This window comes from Littorina saxatilis, linkage group LG3, assembly GCF_037325665.1.
Source record: "Littorina saxatilis isolate snail1 linkage group LG3, US_GU_Lsax_2.0, whole genome shotgun sequence".
Classification (NCBI taxonomy): domain Eukaryota; kingdom Metazoa; phylum Mollusca; class Gastropoda; order Littorinimorpha; family Littorinidae; genus Littorina; species Littorina saxatilis.
In genome coordinates, this window is record NC_090247.1 from 7,775,530 (window position 1) to 7,794,532 (window position 19,003).

General features: G+C 42.0%; 1 protein-coding gene across 1 annotated transcript; it reads left to right on the forward strand.

Annotated features, from left to right (window-relative positions):
• Window positions 1-337: 337 nt before the first annotated feature.
• LOC138961523 (protein NDUFAF4 homolog) lies at window positions 338-16,217 on the forward strand. Its single transcript, XM_070333183.1, has 3 exons — window positions 338-1,440; window positions 11,947-12,044; window positions 12,262-16,217. The coding sequence occupies exons 1-3, from the start codon at window positions 1,296-1,298 to the stop codon at window positions 12,649-12,651; spliced, it is 633 nt and encodes a 210-aa protein (XP_070189284.1). The 5' UTR covers window positions 338-1,295; the 3' UTR covers window positions 12,652-16,217.
• Window positions 16,218-19,003: the final 2,786 nt, after the last annotated feature.

Below are 19,003 nucleotides of genomic sequence, written 5' to 3' on the forward strand. Positions count from 1 at the left end.
TATTGACTGTAAGGCTTCTTTTTAAGCCTACTGTCTATATGATACTTACCGAGACAGTACTATTAGAGTTTCCCTCCCGCCTCCCCTCTTGATATGTTATGGGCTTTTTGAGGGTCTGCAGCTCATAAAGAAAGAGGACGCGCCACCTACATCCTGTAAGGGGGAAGCACTCAGACAGTGCTTGGGATCCACGGTGGCGCATGGTTATGGGAGATAATTGTACCCACGCAGCGTTTTGTCCAATTTTTTCGGCCTATAATAGATAATGTGCAAGAATAGTACTGTCTCGGTAAGTATCATATAGACAGTAGGCTTAAAAAGAAGCCTTACAATCACCTCCAGACAATGACGAAAATTAATTCGTAAAAACAATTTATTTATTATTTATTTATTAAGGAGATTTCTATAGCGCATAACTAAAAGCACTATGCGCTTTACAGTTTTTGACTCCTTGCAGGCTATAGGTAAATCAAACTTGGTCATTTTTAAAATGGATAGGTGCCTGAGGCAAGACTGAAAACTCTAGGAAGTGATCGAGACCTTGAAATAACTTTAAGTACAGTGGAACTGAATTTTCTCAAATAACATGGTTTTTGTTTCCTGTATAATCCTGATGATTGAACTTGATGTGTTTGTGAGTGCAGCCAAAAGCCTATTAGGCCAAACAAAAATATATGTTGGTTTGGGGGAACCCGACCGACCCTGTTTTTTCCCGCCGACCCTAAAACGTTTTTTTATTTCTAAAAGAAAAATCAACTTTTGGCAAATTTTGCGAACCATACCAAGACTAAGGGAAGTAACCTTCTTTAAACTTGACTACATCTTTTTAAAACAAAAACAAAATTTACAAAATTTAAAAGCCGACCCTATTGTTTTTGGTCACGTTACCCTAAACTAACATATATTTTTGTTTGGCCTTTAAATTTACCTGACATTTGTAATGCACATACTTTGTCTAGTTTTTCTGTCTTATGAAAATGTGTGGGTGGTGTGTGTGTGGTTCAAGTTCCGTGACAAATTTCCAGAACATATGTATCACTATCAGATCTTCTCAAAATCTCCGCGAGTCTTGGTTTAGCCGAGACACAAATCTCAAAATAAATCCGAGACAGGAGAAGGGAGACAACCTGACTTTCTCTTATCGAAAACAACAAAAGGTGTCCGGGTCAAAGGGAAAGTACTCTAAGCGTAAGCGCATGTTATAAAATTATGGTCGCCGACTTTGATTCGACCTAAGTTTCTCTTTCGACAAATTTATGCATCATCACTGACTGCAACAGTTGAAGGGAGATAGTATGGGTAAAGCAGCCTCGAAGGCCTTTCGGCCCGTGAAGAACTTCAACGTGGACAATCGCGCTCGGAAGGTAATGGACGCCGAGAAGCCGCATCCAGCGCCTCGGCACCCTTCCACAGCTGCTGCGTTTGATAACATCGCGCGAGGTTTGATTTGTCTTTTAAAAAAGAAAGGGACGGGGTTTCTGCATGTTGATGAGTCGAAGATTAAATACCTTTCAAAGTCACTGTTGTTTACACATACTGACATAGGTAAGGGCGGGGGTCGTGGTGGGTGAAGTGTTGCGGTCCTGCTAATTACTGTCAACAGCCGTTGCGGAACTACCGTCAACTTTTTGTGTGTCTTGAACTTCTTTTTTTTCCCTAAATGCAGGTGGCTGAGTTCGAAACTTGCGAAGGTAGCGGAATCGCCATTTGGGGCGATAAGCACGGGATTTTTGTGATTCACGAAGTAGAAGTGGATGACAAGGCGGGAGCGAGCACGAGATTTTTTCGGGCGAGCCGTGCGATTGGGTCCTGCTAATTACTAATTTAAAAATCCCAGCGTCGCTCACAGTCTTCTTCTTCTTCTTGTCGCTCACACTAGTTGTCAGCCCGGACAGCAAGACAAATGATGCCGCTCCAGTGAGATCAAAATCAGCCTAGTCATCCACTTCTACTTCGTGAATCACAAAAATCCCGTGCTTATCGCCCCAAATGGCGATTCCTCTACCTTCGCAAGTTTCGAACTCAGCCACCTGCATTTAGGGAAAAAAAAGACTTGAAGTTCAAGACACACAAAAAGTTGACGGTAGTTCCGTAACGGCAGTTGACGGTAGTTGATGGTAATTAGCAGGACCCAAGGGTTGTGTGGTGGTGGTTGTAAAACAATTTTTCAAGCTACAAGTACAACAGAGGTATCTTGATGGCAAGGAGATACGTGTACGTAGTCCTATGATTTTTTTTTCTCCCTTTTTTGGGAGGTACTTTCAAACTAAGTTTATCCTTTATCAGACAGTAAAGCATGTCTGTGTGTATGACTAGACTGCGTGTTTCTGTGTGTGTAACTGTAACTGTGTGTACATTTGTGTGTGGGTACAGATGTGCACCAATGTGTCACATACACTCACACACTAAATTTCTCTCTCTCTCTCTCTCTCTCTCTCTCTCTCTCTCTCTCTCTCTCTCTCTCTCTCTCTCTCTCTCTCTCTCTCTCTCTCTCTCTCCTTAAAATTCCTTAAAACCACTTAGCAGATTACATAAAAGAGCACTAAAAGTAGTATTACTAAAGCACACTACCCTCACATTATGATTATTCTGACACCGGACCAACCAGTCCTAGCACTAACCCCATAATGCCAGACGCCAGGCGGAGCAGCCACTAGATTGCCAATTTTAAAGTCTTAGGTATGACCCGGCCGGGGTTCGAACCCACGACCTCCCGATCACGGGGCGGACGCCTTACCACCAGGCCAACCGTGCCGGTCTATGTGCGTATAAGTGTGTGTTATGTGTGTATGAGATTTGTGTCAGTCAATGTGTGTGTGTGTGTGTGTGTGTGCGTGCGTATGTACAGTGTGTGTGTGTGTGTGGGTGTTTGTTTGTTTGTTTGCTTAACGCCCAGCCGACCACGAAGGGCCATATCAGGGCGGTGCTGCTTTGACATATAACGTGCGCCACACACACGACAGAAGTCGCAGCACAGGCTTCATGTCTCACCCAGTCACATTATTCTGACACCGGACCAACCGGAGTGTGTGTGTGAATGTGTGTGTGCATGAGTTTGTGTGTATGTTTGTGTGTGTATGAGTGTGTATATGTGTTTGTTTGTAAAGGTGTGTGTGTCCGTCTGTCTATGTGCGTATTTGTTTGTTTGTTTCCATAATTATCAGGGCGGTGCTGCTTTGAGATATAACGTGCGCCACACAAAAGGCAGAAGTCGCAGCACAGGCTTCATGTCTCACCCAGTCACATTATTCTGACACCGGACCAACCAGTCCTAGCATGCACTAACCCCATAATGCCAGCCGCCAGGCGGAGCACCCACTAGATTGCCAATTTTAAAGTCTTATAAGTATGACCCGGCCTGGGTTCTAACCCACGACCTCCCGATCACGGGGCGGACGCCTTACCACTAGGCCAACCGTGTATGTGCGTATGAGTGTGTGTATTGTGTGTATGAGATTTGTGTGAGTCAATGTGTGTCTGTGGGTGTGTGCGTGTGTACATGCGTGCGTATGTACATGTGTGTGTGTTTGTGTGGGTGTGTGTCTGTTTGTATAAGAGATAAAGAGAGAGAGTGGGTGGGTTGGTTTGTGCGTGTGCGTAAGTGTATGTGTGTTTGTAAAGGTGTGTATGTCCGTCTGTCTATATGTGCGTATGGAGGTGTGTTTTGTGTGTACAGTGAAGTGTGTGTGAGTGAGTGTGTATGTGTGTACGTGTGTAACTTGGGTGTGTGTGTGTGTGTTCGTGTGTGTGTGTGTTTCAGAGAGAGAGAGAGAGAGAGAGAGAGAGAGAGAGAGAGGTTTGTCTTTCGCTGGGGTATGCAGTGCCTTGGCGTTGCACATCTACTTAATTATTATTGTTTTGTTCACGAAATTATGATGTTCTGCATAATATCCATTGTCTTGCAGAGTTGATGTACTATTGCATAGTATTCTGACTCTATTTGACTTCCAAATTTTTGCTTTGCACCTTGTCATGAACATTTATAAACTACAATGTTTCATATAATGCGCTTATGTACATAAACTTATACTGTTTCACTAATTATGTAAGTATGTAGTAGTAGTTATTATAGTAGATTTAGTCCCTCTTTAGGGCGAGGGCCAGATGCAAAAAAGTATTCCAATGCTTATTCTGTTACCCCAGAATACTTGTCAGAACTCCTCAATCTCTACACCCCCTCTTGTCAGCTTCGCTCCTCCGCCGACACTCGACTCTTCCGACTCCCCACAGTGCAAACAAAAACATGTGGCGAGAGGTGCTTCGCCTATCAAGCCCCTGTGACCTGGAATAGATTACCACTGCCTCTCAGACACACAGATTCTCTCACTACATTCAAGACAAATCTCAAAACACACCTCTTTCAGCACAAGTGATTTCCCCCCAGCATCTCCCCACCCACCCCATCCCGCCCCACCTCACCCCCTACCTAGCGCCTAAAATAACGTGTATATATATTTTCTGCGCTTTGTGTCAGCACTGTGTGTGTGTGTGTAAATAGTACCGTTGACACGTTTTTATATAGAAGCCTACTGTGGTTCTTGTGTTTAGGCTGTGTATTGGACTGTCATTGTATGCCTGCATTATTAGTTGTCAGTAATTATTACATGTGCTGATTGTTCTCTTTGCCTGCGCGCGTATAGTATGTTGGTTATGTTTGGTCATAGTATGTTTGTTTATGTTTGGTCGTTATCTTGGCTGTGCGTGTATTGTATGTTTGGTCGCTTTCTTTGCCTGTGCATGTATAGTTTGTTGGTTATGTTTGGTCGGTTTCTTTGCCTGTGCGTGTATAGTATGCTTGGTCGATGTATGTATTGTAAAGCGCTAAGAGTAGACATTTTTCTAGAATAGCGCTATAAAAGTTTGCATTATTATTATTATTACCCTCGTAAAATAAAGAATTGTCATTCTCTCTCTCTCTCTCTCTCTCTCTCTCTCTCTCTCTCTCTCTCTCTCTCTCTCTCTCTCTCTCTCTCTCTCTCTCTCTCTCTCTCTCTAACACATGCACAAACATACACACACTCACACACACAACACACATGCGTAAAGACCCCAGAAAGACTGATGACAGTGCACACAATAACACATGTGCACACAAACATGCACACACGACACGTGCGCGAGCGAAACCCCAGAGAGGGGATGACGTCACAATAGATTGATGTCAAAACACCTTCTACTTCCTCAGCATCCTGCTGTAGACTCATAATTTTCACCCCAACACAGGGGCCTTGGATGGAGTTTGATCAAAAAAGAAACTCTTTCTCTCTCTTTTTCTCTCTCTTTTTCTCTCTCTTTCTCTCTCTCTCTCTCTCTCTCTCTCTCTCTCTCTCTCTCTCTCTCTCTCTCTCTCTCTCTCTCTCTCTTACACACACATGCACATACACGCTCTCTCTCTCTGTCTCACTCTCTCTCTTACACACACAAGCATATATATACACACACACACTCGCACAACACTCATGCACACAAAACACACTCGCACGCACATGTAAAAACACACACACACTCCGTCTCCCTTCTCCCTTTTTCTTCTCTCTCTTCCTTACACACACACACACACAATATTACACATGTGCACTGTGACAAACATGCACGCCACGCGCAAGAGAAAATCTCTAGAGAGGGGATGGATGGCATCACAATGCATTGACTTCAATTGATCTTGACGTCATCTACTTGCGCAAGAATTATCCTGTAGACTCGGAATTTCCACCCCAACACAGCGGCCTAGGGTGGCGTTTGATAAAAAATCGAAGAGTTAGTGGACACCCACCATGTTAAAATTAGTAGTGTTCCCAAATTGTGGTGAACTTCCACGCCAAACTTTGACTACAGTTTGGCAACAAAGATTGCTTCTGTATCATGTGTTAAAGGCAAGAACACACCTCGAGTAGAGGTCAGTATATACTGAGGGGTGGATCACATCATTTTTAGGGGTCAGGTAGGGGTCAAAACAAAATTAGGGACAATTCGACGTTTAATTGAAGGCGCGAAGCGTTCGAACCTCCCAGGGGAGTCCGGGAGCTGCCCCCCCCCCCCCCCCCCCCGAAAATATTGATAAAAACAAGGAGCAATCTGGTGCAATCTGAACGAAGAAACTTCCCCTAATACACCTTCCACCCCGGAAACACCCCCCTGATATATAGCGTTCGTGGGATACCTCCAGCGAAAGTTAAAAGACATGCCGACGTGTGTATATTGTCACATATCTTGCTTTTCCAGCCAAGAGGTATGTTTTACGATTACGAACTTATTCTGAAGATGAACATTGGGTTTACGAGTTACCTCCAGAAATAGTCTTAATTGAAGTGGCATCACAAACTTAAAGAAGAGTAAACATTTTAAAATGTATTCAGCAATTTGACATCCCCCGCGGGTTAGGGGGAAGAATTTACCCGATGCTCCCCAGCATGTCCTATTAAGAGGCGACTAACGGATTCTTCTCCTTTTACCCTTGTTAAGTGTTTCTTGTATAGAATATAGTCAATGTTTGTAAAGATTTTAGTCAAGCAGTATGTAAGAAATGTTAAGTCCTTTGTACTGGAAACTTGCATTCTCCCAGTAAGGTCATATATTGTACTACGTTGCAAGCCCCTGGAGCAATTTTTTGATTAGTGCTTTTGTGAACAAGAAACAATTAACAAGGGGCTTTATCCCATCTACCCCCTTTCCCCGTCGCGATATAACCTTGAACGGTTGAAAACGACGTTAAACACCAAATAAAGAAAGAAAGAAAGAAAGAAAGCAATTTGACAAACCTTAATATGCAGGGCTACATTGGGAGATTGGGAACATGCGTGTTCAGTGTGTAGGGTGATTGTTTAGAGGTCTTAAATTGGGGGGGGGGGGGGGGGGGGGGACTTTAGTCACCTGAGGTGTGCAAACAAGCAAAACCTAAATACTGTTTTTGGACAGAGTATCTGACAGGGGATCAGCTCGTTACTCCCCCGGCTCGTTACTCCCCCTTAGGGTTAGGGTTAGTAACGATACGGGGGAGTAACGATACGGGGGAGTAACGTTACGGGGGAGTAACGAGATGCTCCCTCTGACAGTCATGCACAGGCTGCTTTTTTGCTCTCTATGGGTGACAACTCGTGATGCACGCATGAATTGTGAAGTCAGCCACAGACCTTGATTCATGGCTATTCACTGACAACTCTTATGATAACTGATGGTTACTAAGTTCCAACTCTTATGATAACTGATGGTTACTAAGTTCCAACTCCTATGTTAACTGATGGTTACTGTATAAGTTCCAGCTCCTATGATAACTCATGCATGGTTACTAAGTTCCAACTCCTATAACAACTCATGCATGGTTACTAAGTTCCAACTCCTATAACTGATGGTTACTAAGTTCCAACTCCTATGATAACTGATGGTTACTAAGTTCCAACTCCTATGATAACTGATGGTTACTAAGTTCCAACTCCTATGATAACTGATGGTTACTAAGTTCCAACTCCAATGATAACTGATGGTTACTAAGTTCCAACTCCTATGATAACTGATGGTTACTAAGTTCCAACTCCTATGATAACTGATGGTTACTAAGTTCCAACTCCTATGATAACTGATGGTTACTAAGTTCCAACTCCTATGATAACTGATGGTTACTAAGTTCCAACTCCTATGATAACTGATGGTTACTAAGTTCCAACTCCTATGATAACTGATGGTTACTAAGTTCCAACTCCTATGATAACTGATGGTTACTAAGTTCCAACTCCTATGATAACTGATGGTTACTTAAAGTTCCAACTCTTATGATAACTGATGGTTACTAAGTTCCAACTCCTATGATAACTGATGGTTACTAAGTTCCAACTCCTATGATAACTGATGGTTACTAAGTTCCAACTCCTATGATAACTGATGGTTACTAAGTTCCAACTCCTATGATAACTGATGGTTACTAAGTTCCAACTCCTATGATAACTGATGGTTACTAAGTTCCAACTCCTATGATAACTGATGGTTACTAAGTTCCAACTCCTATGATAACTGATGGTTACTAAGTTCCAACTCCTATGATAACTGATGGTTACTTAAAGTTCCAACTCTTATGATAACTGATGGTTACTAAGTTCCAACTCCTATGATAACTGATGGTTACTAAGTTCCAACTCCTATGATAACTGATGGTTACTAAGTTCCAACTCCTATGATAACTGATGGTTACTAAGTTCCAATAACTGATGGTTACTAAGTTCCAACTCCTATGATAACTGATGGTTACTAAGTTCCAACTCCTATGATAACTGATGGTTACTTAAAGTTCCAACTCTTATGATAACTGATGGTTACTAAGTTCCAACTCCTATGATAACTGATGGTTACTAAGTTCCAACTCCTATGATAACTGATGGTTACTAAGTTCCAACTCCTATGATAACTGATGGTTACTAAGTTCCAACTCCTATGATAACTGATGGTTACTAAGTTCCAACTCCTATGATAACTGATGGTTACTAAGTTCCAAGGCTTTACTACAGTAGAACCCCCCTTTTAAGACCTCGACAAATCTGAAAAGCCAGGTCTTAAATTGGTGGTCGCAAAAGGGTTGTTCCACTATACTACTACTTTTGTACTAGCAAAAACTCTGTCATTTAAATGCTGTTACCTCTGCTCATCTTGCCTGAGACTGAGAATTTAATATTTATTAAAAAGAATGACAATTTGAATAAATAAGCTACATTTATTTTAGTAATTTATAAGGCTGTAAAGGAACCTAGAAATTATAATGAAAGGTAGACTGAACAACATTATAGATACATGTAGTACACAAAAACTAGTATACTATACTAGTTAAATACAGTACAGTGGAACCCCCCCCCCCCCCCCCCCCCCCCCGCCTTCCCCTCTTTCAAGACCTTGCTTTTTCAGATTGTTCATTCTGTAAATTTACCTCCATTTTAAGACTCGATCCTCCTTTTTCAGACCTGATTTTCTCAGATTTGTTTTGGTCTTAAAAATGGAGTTTCACTGTATAGTAGTCTAGTACTAAAATATTGGTTTTGATGAGAAATCTTACTTATATGTGATAAAATGTGAAAGTTCCTGAATTGCCGAAGAAATGAAAAAGTGGTCAGTCGATAAGCAGTTGACGCAAATAACTCAAGGAAGACAACACTTAAATTTTGACCCGTTTAAATTTTCTGGCAATTAAATTTTAATTCCTTTCTTTTCATTTCAATGAAATATGTAATGCAAAAACTTATTTCTTGGTTGTATTACATTTTAAATTTATAGACTCCGTCTGGATATTAATATACAGTAGATGAACATCACTTGGATGTGGTGTATGATCAAATTCAAAATGTCACCAGAAGGGCAAGTGTAAGTGCATACTCCGCCCACAAAAACATTTGTAAGTGATTTAGAAAGTAAGAGAAAATCTATAAGACAAGAGAAAGAAGCATAAATGTCAGCAGAGCAATTTGACATAAACACATTACTCTCTTAAAGTTAAACAAAATAATACGGTTTCTTTCAAAGAATAGATTCATGGTATGATCCCGCCTGTACATGTATGAATGTCTCAGCTGGGTGACGGATATTAAAAAGTAATATATAGCATTTGTAAATTGCTAGAGATTTGAAGAAATTACTTGAAAGTTATTGCTTCATATATTTTTTAACCTGACAGAAGAAATGGGACCCCCCCCCCCCGGGTTAGGGGGAAGAATTTACCCGATGCTCCCCAGCATGTCGTAAGAGGCGACTAACGGATTCTGTTTCTCCTTTTACCCTTGTTAAGTGTTTCTTGCATAGAATATAGTCAATTTTTGTAAAGATTTTAGTCAAGCAGTATGTAAGAAATGTTAAGTCCTTTGTACTGGAAACTTGCATTCTCCCAGTAAGGTAATATATTGTACTACGTTGCAAGCCCCTGGAGCAAATTTTTGATTAGTGCTTTTGTGAACAAGAAACAATTGACAAGTGGCTCTATCCCATCTCCCCCCTTTCCCCGTCGTGATATAACCTTCGTGGTTGAAAACGACGTTAAACATCAAATAAAGAAAAGAAAGAAACGGGAATTCAAAACTTGTGAAAGGGTGAAAACTCTGACAAGCTTTAACTTCAAGACTTCTAAGTATCTGAGAAAATCAGGTATTGAAAAGGAGGACGTCTTAAAAGAGGCATATGAACAGAATTTAACATCTGAAACGCCACCTGTCAAGAAAAAAGGGGAACTCATAAAAGGGGCGTTCCACTGTACCTATAGTTGTTTCCTTTTAGCTTGAACAGTTTGGGAAGAACAGACACATTATTCAAATTTGAGTTAAGTAACAGTTTTTAGTTCGATCATGCATTTGGAGATTTTTGTTGATGCGTCTTCTTAACTTTCTTTTTTTTTACTCTTTTTTATGTCCAGGTGATTTTTGTGTGTGAGTGCCTGTGAGAGAGAGTGTTTCTGTCCCGGCAAAAATTTCAAATGAGGCTTTTTTTTTTAAACTTCCTGTTAAGAAAGGATGTCATTATTTTAACAGACATGAAACTGTTTCAGATACAGGTATGTTTTGTATTGACTTGCGTGATGATTGGTCTACTTTCAGTATTTTTTGTGTCTGATTTAATTGTTAGAATAATGGACACAGTGGCCTAGTGGATAAGACGTCGGCCTCCCAAGCTGAAGGTGTGGGTTCAAATCCCGGCCGCGCCTTGTGGGTTAAGTGTGGAGATTTTTCCGATCTCCCAGGTCAACTTATGTGCAAACCTGCTAATGCCCTATCCCCCTTCGTGTGTTACTGTTACACGCAAGCACAAGACCAAGTGCGCACGGAAAAGATCCTGTAATCCATGTCAGAGTTCAGTGGGTTATAAAAACACAAAAACACCCAGCATGCTTCCCCCGAAAACGGCGTATGGCTGCCCAAACGGTCATACAAGTAAAAACCAACTCGTGCAAAAAACATGAGTGTACACGTGAGCTTCAGCCAATGACTGCAGAAGAAAAATAAGAAGAATTATCATAATTCTAGGACAACCGGTTTAGTTGGCAATCACAGGGCACTCGTACAGTAGTTATAGTTAACCCCTTTTTGACTCACATGCGAAGCAAAAGTGAGTCTATGTACTCACCCGAGTCGTCCGTCCGGAAAACTTTAACGTTGGATATTTCTTGGACACTATTCAGTCTATCAGTACCAAATTTGGCAAGATGGTGTATGATGACAAGGCCCCAAAAAACATACATAGCATCTTGACCTTGCTTCAAGGTCAAGGTCACAGGGGCCATAAATGTTGCCTAAAAAACAGCTATTTTTCACATTTTTCCCATTTTCTCTGAAGTTTTTGAGATTGAATACCTCACCTATATATGATATATAGGGCAAAGTAAGCCCCATCTTTTGATACCAGTTTGGTTTACCTTGCTTCAAGGTCAAGGTCACAGGAGCTCTTCAAAGTTGGATTGTATACATATTTTGAAGTGACCTTGACCCTGAACTATTGAAGATAACTGTTTCAAATTTAAAAATTATGTGGGGCACATGTTATGCTTTCATCATGAGACACATTTGGTCACATATGATCAAGGTCAAGGTCACTTTGACCCTGATGAAATGTGACCAAAATAAGGTAGTGAACCACTAAAAGTGACCATATCTCATGGTAGAAAGAGCCAATAAGCACCATTGTACTGCCTATGTCTTGAATTAACAGCTTTGTGTTGCATGACCTTGGATGACCTTGACCTTGTCATGGTCACATGTATTTTGGTAGGAAAAATGTGTAAAGCAGTTCTTAGTGTATGTCATTGCTAGGTTTAGTTATTTGACCTTGACCCTGAAGGTCAAGGTCATGTCAAGGTCAAGGTCAAGCATGTGAGTCGTATGGGCTTTGCCCTTCTTGTTTGTGAGTCAAGGCAGGCGGGCAGGGTGCTTAGGTGCTTGTGGCTAGTTTTGTCATGCTGTTTCAAGCTATTTCTCCTTATGTTTCCAGAACATCCAGAGTTCCTTGAAGAGCAGAAGAAGAAGCATGTCCAGCTAGATGATTTCCTGAAACAGGTCAAAGTTGATTCCGTCGGCGACAACCATGAGGTAAAAAAAATATTCTGTCTAGTGCACCACAAATTGCTACGCTGTTATGCCAAGCTTAGAATTGCTATGCTCAAACAAATTTAATCTAAATTTTCTCATTATTTTAAAGCATGAAGTGGTCCTTTTTTGCCTGAATGAACTGATTTCCATTGATTTGCAGTCTGCGATTGTGCCTACTTTTATTGAAGCAAAACTTCTTGTTTTCTCTCGATAACAGATCAAGGCAAAGTCAGACAGATCCCTACCCGAAGACCGCAACAAGAACACCCCAGCGGAGTATGGATTCCCCGAGCCGGAGAGGATCCCGGAAGGCCGCGCCTCTCTCCGACAAGTCCTGGGGTTCATATCCCAACACCACCTGGACCCCAGGCAGAACAGCCCGGAGAAGATCGCCATGGACTACAAGCTGGACCCAGCTCAGGTCAAGAAGATTGTGCAGTACTTCCAGACCCTGCAGATGCACATCCCCCAGGAGATGTTGGACAAGAACCCCAAGCTGCTTGGTTCCCTTAACAACCGGCCGGCAGAACGACAGAGCTTGAAAGGAATGGACGACGTGGTCAAGTTAAGTCAAGGTGTGAACGCTGGTACCCAACCGAAGAACTGAAAAGTATGAATTAATAGGACTAGAATTTGGACTGGAGTGTTGACATTTTCTCTTCGGCTGCAGAAGTTATGTCAAGGTGTGAACGCTGGAACCCAACCGAAGAACTGAAAAGTACGAATTAGTAGGACTAGAATTAGGACCGGAGTGTCAACATTTTCTCTTCAGATGCTAAAGTTAAGTCAGGGTGTGAACGCTGGTATCACTGGATCCCGACCAAAGAACTAAAAAGTGGGAATTTGGAGGAGTAGAATTAGTACTGGAGTTTTGACATTTCTCTTTAGCTGCTGAAGTTAGGTCAAGGTGTGAACGCTGGTACTCCACCGAAGAATTAAAAACTGGGAATAAGTAGGACTAGATTTCAGACTGGAATGTCGACATTTTCTTTTCAGCTTTTTGTCGTAAGTGTGCTAGTAATCACAAATCGACCGGCATTTTCTTCATAACATTTTGATGGCCCTTCTACTACTATTAGCAACGTGAGCAAATCAACTGAAAACTGTGATCAGTATTGACGACTTGTTGCTCACCAACATGGATTTTGTTCACCAACTCATAAAGGTGCCAGAATTGTGATTGAAACTTCAAAGAACCCGACAGGTATTGTCTGGACTGGTGATTGAAACCTGAAAGAACCCGACAGGTATTGTCTGGACTGACGGACATTTCCTTCTCCAGCCCTGAGAGGTGTCAGAAATGTGATTGAAGAAGCTGAAATATGTACCCCCCGCGGGTTAGGGGGAAGAATTTACCGATGTGCCCCAGCATGTCGTAAGAGGCGACTAACGGATTCTGTTTCTCCTTTTACCCTTGTTAAGTGTTTCTTGTATAGAATATAGTCAATTTTTGTAAAGTGTTTAGTCAAGCAGTATGTAAGAAATGTTAAGTCCTTTGTACTGGAAACTTGCATTCTCCCAGTAAGGTCATATATTGTACTACGTTGCAAGCCCCTGGAGCAAATTTTTGATTAGGCCTTTTGTGAACAAGAAACAATTGACAAGTGGCTCTATCTATCCCCTCTTTCCCCGTCGCGATATAACCTTTGTGGTTGAAAACGACGTTAAACACCAAATAAAGAAAGAAAGCTGAAATATGTCAGGAGGACTGACATTTTGTCATTTTCTTCTTCAGCAAATGGACTCTATACATGTGCAAGGTACAGTCAGATCTATCTGTAACCACCATCCAAAGGACCAACCAAAGGACCAACCAAAAAAGGTCCTTATGGACAGGTGGCTGTTGTGGAAAGGTGGTTGTTATAGGAAAGAACTTCGTCGTGGATCCTTTGGAGTGGTCTTAATGAGCAGGTAGTCGTTATCAAGAGGGTGTCGCTGGGGCAGGTAGTTGTTATCAAGAGGGTGTCACTGGGGCAGGTAGTTGTTATCAAGAGGGTGTCGCTGGGGCAGGTAGTTGTTATCAAGAGGGTGTCGCTGGGGCAGGTAGTTGTTATCAAGAGGGTGTCGCTGGGGCAGGTAGTCGTTATCAAGAGGGTGTCGCTGGGGCAGGTAGTCGTTATCAAGAGGGTGTCGCTGGGGCAGGTAGTCGTTATCAAGAGGGTGTCGCTGGGGCAGGTAGTCGTTATCAAGAGGGTGTCGCTGGGGCAGGTAGTCGTTATCAAGAGGATGTCGCTGGGGCAGGTATAGTCGTTATCAAGAGGGTGTCGCTGGGGCAGGTATAGTCGTTATTAAGAGGGTGTCGCTGGGGCAGGTAGTCGTTATCAAGAGGGTGTCGCTGGGGCAGGTAGTCGTTATCAAGAGGGTGTTGCTGGGGCAGGTATAGTCGTTATCAAGAGGGTGTCGCTGGGACAGGTAGTCGTTATCAAGAGGGTGTCGCTGGGACAGGTAGTCGTTATCGAGAGGGTGTCACTGGGGCAGGTAGTCGTTATCAAGAGGGTGTCGCTGGGGCAGGTAGTCGTTATCAAGAGGGTGTCGCTGGGGCAGGTAGTCGTTATCAAGAGGGTGTCGCTGGGGCAGGTAGTTGTTATCAAGAGGGTGTCGCTGGGGCAGGTAGTCGTTATCAAGAGGGTGTCGCTGGGGCAGGTATAGTCGTTATCAAGAGGATGTCGCTGGGACAGGTATAGTCGTTATCAAGAGGGTGTCGCTGGGGCAGGTAGTCGTTATCAAGAGGGTGTCGCTGGGGCAGGTAGTCGTTATCAAGAGGATGTCGCTGGGGCAGGTATAGTCGTTATCAAGAGGGTGTCGCTGGGGCAGGTATAGTCGTTATTAAGAGGGTGTTGCTGGGGCAGGTATAGTCGTTATCAAGAGGGTGTCGCTGGGACAGGTAGTCGTTATCAAGAGGGTGTCGCTGGGACAGGTAGTCGTTATCAAGAGGGTGTCGCTGGGGCAGGTAGTCGTTATCAAGAGGGTGTCGCTGGGGCAGGTAGTCGTTATCAAGAGGGTGTCGCTGGGGCAGGTAGTCGTTATGAAGAGGGTGTCGCTGGGGCAGGTATAGTCGTTATCAAGAGGGTGTCACTGGGGCAGGTATAGTCGTTATCAAGAGGGTGTCGCTGGGGCAGGTAGTCGTTATCAAGAGGGTGTCGCTGGGGCAGGTATAGTCGTTATCAAGAGGGTGTCGCTGGGGCAGGTAGTCGTTATCAAGAGGGTGTCGCTGGGGCAGGTAGTCGTTATCAAGAGGGTGTCGCTGGGGCAGGTAGTTGTTATCAAGAGGGTGTCGCTGGGGCAGGTATAGTCGTTATCAAGAGGGTGTCGCTGGGGCAGGTAGTCGTTATCAAGAGGGTGTCGCTGGGACAGGTAGTCGTTATCAAGAGGGTGTCGCTGGGACAGGTAGTCGTTAGGCCAAAAAGAAAAATATGGGTATTTCCGGTAACCCGACCGACCCTATTTTTAAGCGCTGACCCTAAAGGTTTTTTTCGCGCACACACACACACACAAAAAACGGGAGGTAATCGGTCGATGAGACTTCACAATCGAAGAGACTTACCTCCCGTTTCCGTCGTCACGCAAAAAAACCCATGGCGGCCAATGACGCCGGGGGGAAAAAAAACCCGTAAAAAGACGTTAACAAAACTTAAAAAATAGGTTAAAAAGAATAATAAAAATTTTTTTTTTTTTAAATAAATAAAAATTGACCGACCGACCCTATTTTTTTTGGCGATGTTACCGGAAACAGACATATTTTTCTTTTTGGCATTATCAAGAGGGTGTCGCTGGGGCAGGTTCGACTGTACCACAAATGTGTGCACCGGAACTAAAAATTGTGACTGGGGTTTAAATTGTAACCAAATGAGGCAGAGCACTATTGTCAACATATATAGGAAACAAAGAGAAGTAGACGCTCTTAATATAGAGAACAACATTTCAGATTCGACTGCTTCAGAACCAGTCCATCTGCTGTGTCGTATTGTAAGCTGTGCACAGTTTTTCTGTGAAAATAAACGACTTCAAATTATCTGCTATTGCTGTTGTTGTGGCTTTGGAGCAAACATAGTCTTAGTAGTCAACGTTGGTGTGTGTATGTGCGCGCGTGCTTGCATATGAGTCATTCTCCAAAACTGGTTAACAAAAGTGGGAATAAGGCCCAAAAATAAAACTTGACTAATTTGAGTTGAATTATTGATTCAAAGGTTCTTTGTTATCAGAATGACAGTTTGCAAGAAACGAAAAAGCAAGATTATACGTTTCCTTACAAAATACAGGTATCTGATAGCTATTCTGATGGACTTGTGGGGGAATTCGGGGGCTGTGATTGGATGGTCTCTTCCGATCATCAAAGCATAATGCTACGGAAGTCGGCCATTTTTGCCAATATGTATCCAAAAGCATATTGGCAATACCAAAGACGCATGGTTCCGGTTTACCCATCAGTACCACACGATGTTTTAATCGACAACAGCATACACTGACAACTTGAAATTCTTCTCGGGAATGTTTTTCAGCTTTACAAATGTCGATAGCATACCCTTTTCTGCTAACTTAATTCCCGATGAAACAGGACTAAATCAATTATTTTCTGTCCCTAAACACCACAAAATGCCCAAAGTCGAAAGATGTAGTACAAACAGGGGAGTAAAACGGAACTGCCGTTTTTGTGTGCCTGTGTCAGTTGCGACTGACACAAACTTTTGCATTCACCTTTTCTTATCTCGTAACTCCACACTAAATGCCCCACTTCCCCTCTGAAGTATTGATCAACCCATGGCACTAACATTCATGTAGTCGTTTATAACTGAGGTTGAAAAATTCGCTTCATGACAAGACAAGTATAAATGCCATTCACCCAAACTGAAAAATTCGCTGCCGTCTGCTCGCGATTAGCTGTTCTCTTCTCCTCCCCTTGTTGCATCCTAGTTCTTCAGTTGTTTTTAGTTTTCCGTTTAGGTTGTGTTTTGGTCTTCTTCATAAGTAGTCTTGTTCAAAATTAAAAAAACTCAAACTTCTTTTTGTTGTATTCGAATGAACTAATAAAAAGCTGTTTAACAGCTGTGTTGTCAAAATCGAGGTTTTTTTTCCAAAGTCAGTGTGGCGCCTGCGCAAAACTAATGCGTATAAGAAACGGCGTCTGCTATCAAAACTTGAGATCAACGCATCGACGCAAAAACAGTCATTTTGTAAGTTTGGAACAACAAATCAAGGTCAGAACAGCTATATAATCGCTATTGTGTTTTCAGCTTAGCAATAGGGTCCGATATTTAGACTCGAACAAGTATAATGCGACTCGTCTTCGACTCGTCGGCATTATACTTGTCTCGTCTAAATATCGGACCCTATTGCTACGCTGAAAACACAATAGCTGTTAATACCCGTCTCATTACGTGCGCATCATCATGACACAAATTTGTTAATAATGCAGTCATATTGAATGATTATATGTTGTACTAATTATTGCTTGACAAGCATGTATAAGGAGTTGTTTAAAAAGAAAGAAAAAAAAAATATTTAAAAAAAAGAAAAAAAGAAAAAAATTTTAAACAAAATTTTTTTTAAATTATTTTTTTTACAAATATACCTTGGCACGTACATACAATATACATGTACACACATTTATATTGGTGACAGAAAAAGTTTGTGGACAGAAAAAGGGGAATAAGAAAGAGAGAGGAGAGATCCTGCCGTGAAAACATAACAACCTTGAATTTGACGAGGTGTTGAATACGTATTTGACAATCACACATATATAATATAAACAAGAAGGGCAAAGCCCATACGACTCACATGCTTGACCTTGACCTTTACATGACCTTGACCTTCAGGGTCAAGGTCAAATAACTAAACCTAGCAATGACATCCTACACTAAGAACTGCTTTACACATTTTTCCTACCAAAATACATGTGACCTTGACCCAAGGCCAAGATCATCCAAGGTCATGCAACACAAAGCTGTTAATTCAAGACATAGGAAGTACAATGGTGCTTATTGGCTCTTTCTACCATGATATGGTCACTTTTAGTGGTTCACTACCTTATTTTGGTCACATTTCATAAGGGTCAAAGTGACATTGACCTTGATCATATGTGACCAAATGTGTCTCATGATGAAAGCATAACATGTGCCCTACATAATTTTTTAGGTTTGAAACAGTTATCTTCCATAGTTCAGGGTCAAGGTCACTTCAAAATATGTATACAATCCAACTTTAAAGGACCCTTGCGACCTTGACCTTGAAGCAAGGTCAACCAAACTGGTGTCCAAAGATAGGGCTTACATTGCCCTGTATAGCATACATAGCTAAGGTTGCCATTCTCGATAACTTCAGAAAAAAATGCGAAAATGTGAAAAATGGTCGTTTTTAAGACAACAATTACGGCCCCTGTGACCTTGAACTTGAAGTGAGGTCAAGTTGCCGCACATGTTTTTTGAGATCTTGTAACCATACACCATCAGGCCACATCAGGTGTTGATAGACTTAATAGTGTCCAAGAAATATCCAACGTTAAAGTTTTCCGGACGGACGGACGCCGGGACGGACGGACGGACGACTCGGGTGAGTACATAGACTCACTTTTGCTTCGCATGTGAGTCAAAAAAACACAGAAAATGTATAATTATATCAATGTTATTGTGATCAACAATATTCAGATCATGCAAAAACAAACACCATACTTTGAGAAATCCGAAAGAACAACTGACAACATAATGTGCCGGATATACAACAATAAAGCTTAAAGCAAAAGGCAACTAATACTGCAAGTGCTGTCCATATGTGTTTTATCTGCCACTCATGGAAACAAAGTGCACCTCACCAGGCCGCTTTCTGTCCAATACCTGCAATATAAAGTTTATAGTATCAATCTTTGGATTGTATTATTACTGTCCAAATATATAAACAAATTAACTTGCAATTCTATATGTGTTTTATTTGTATGATATGCATGACCGCTTTACACTTCTCTTGCT

Excerpts from the sequence above, each read along its gene's own strand:
- LOC138961523 (XM_070333183.1), top strand. The coding sequence starts at position 1,296 with ATGGGTAAAGCAGCCTCGAAGGCCTTTCGGCCCGTGAAGAACTTCAAC. Across the intron at positions 1,441-11,946 it reads GTTTGATAACATCGCGCGAG|AACATCCAGAGTTCCTTGAA; the intron begins GTTTGATTTGTC and ends TTATGTTTCCAG. Across the intron at positions 12,045-12,261 it reads CCGTCGGCGACAACCATGAG|ATCAAGGCAAAGTCAGACAG; the intron begins GTAAAAAAAATA and ends TCTCGATAACAG.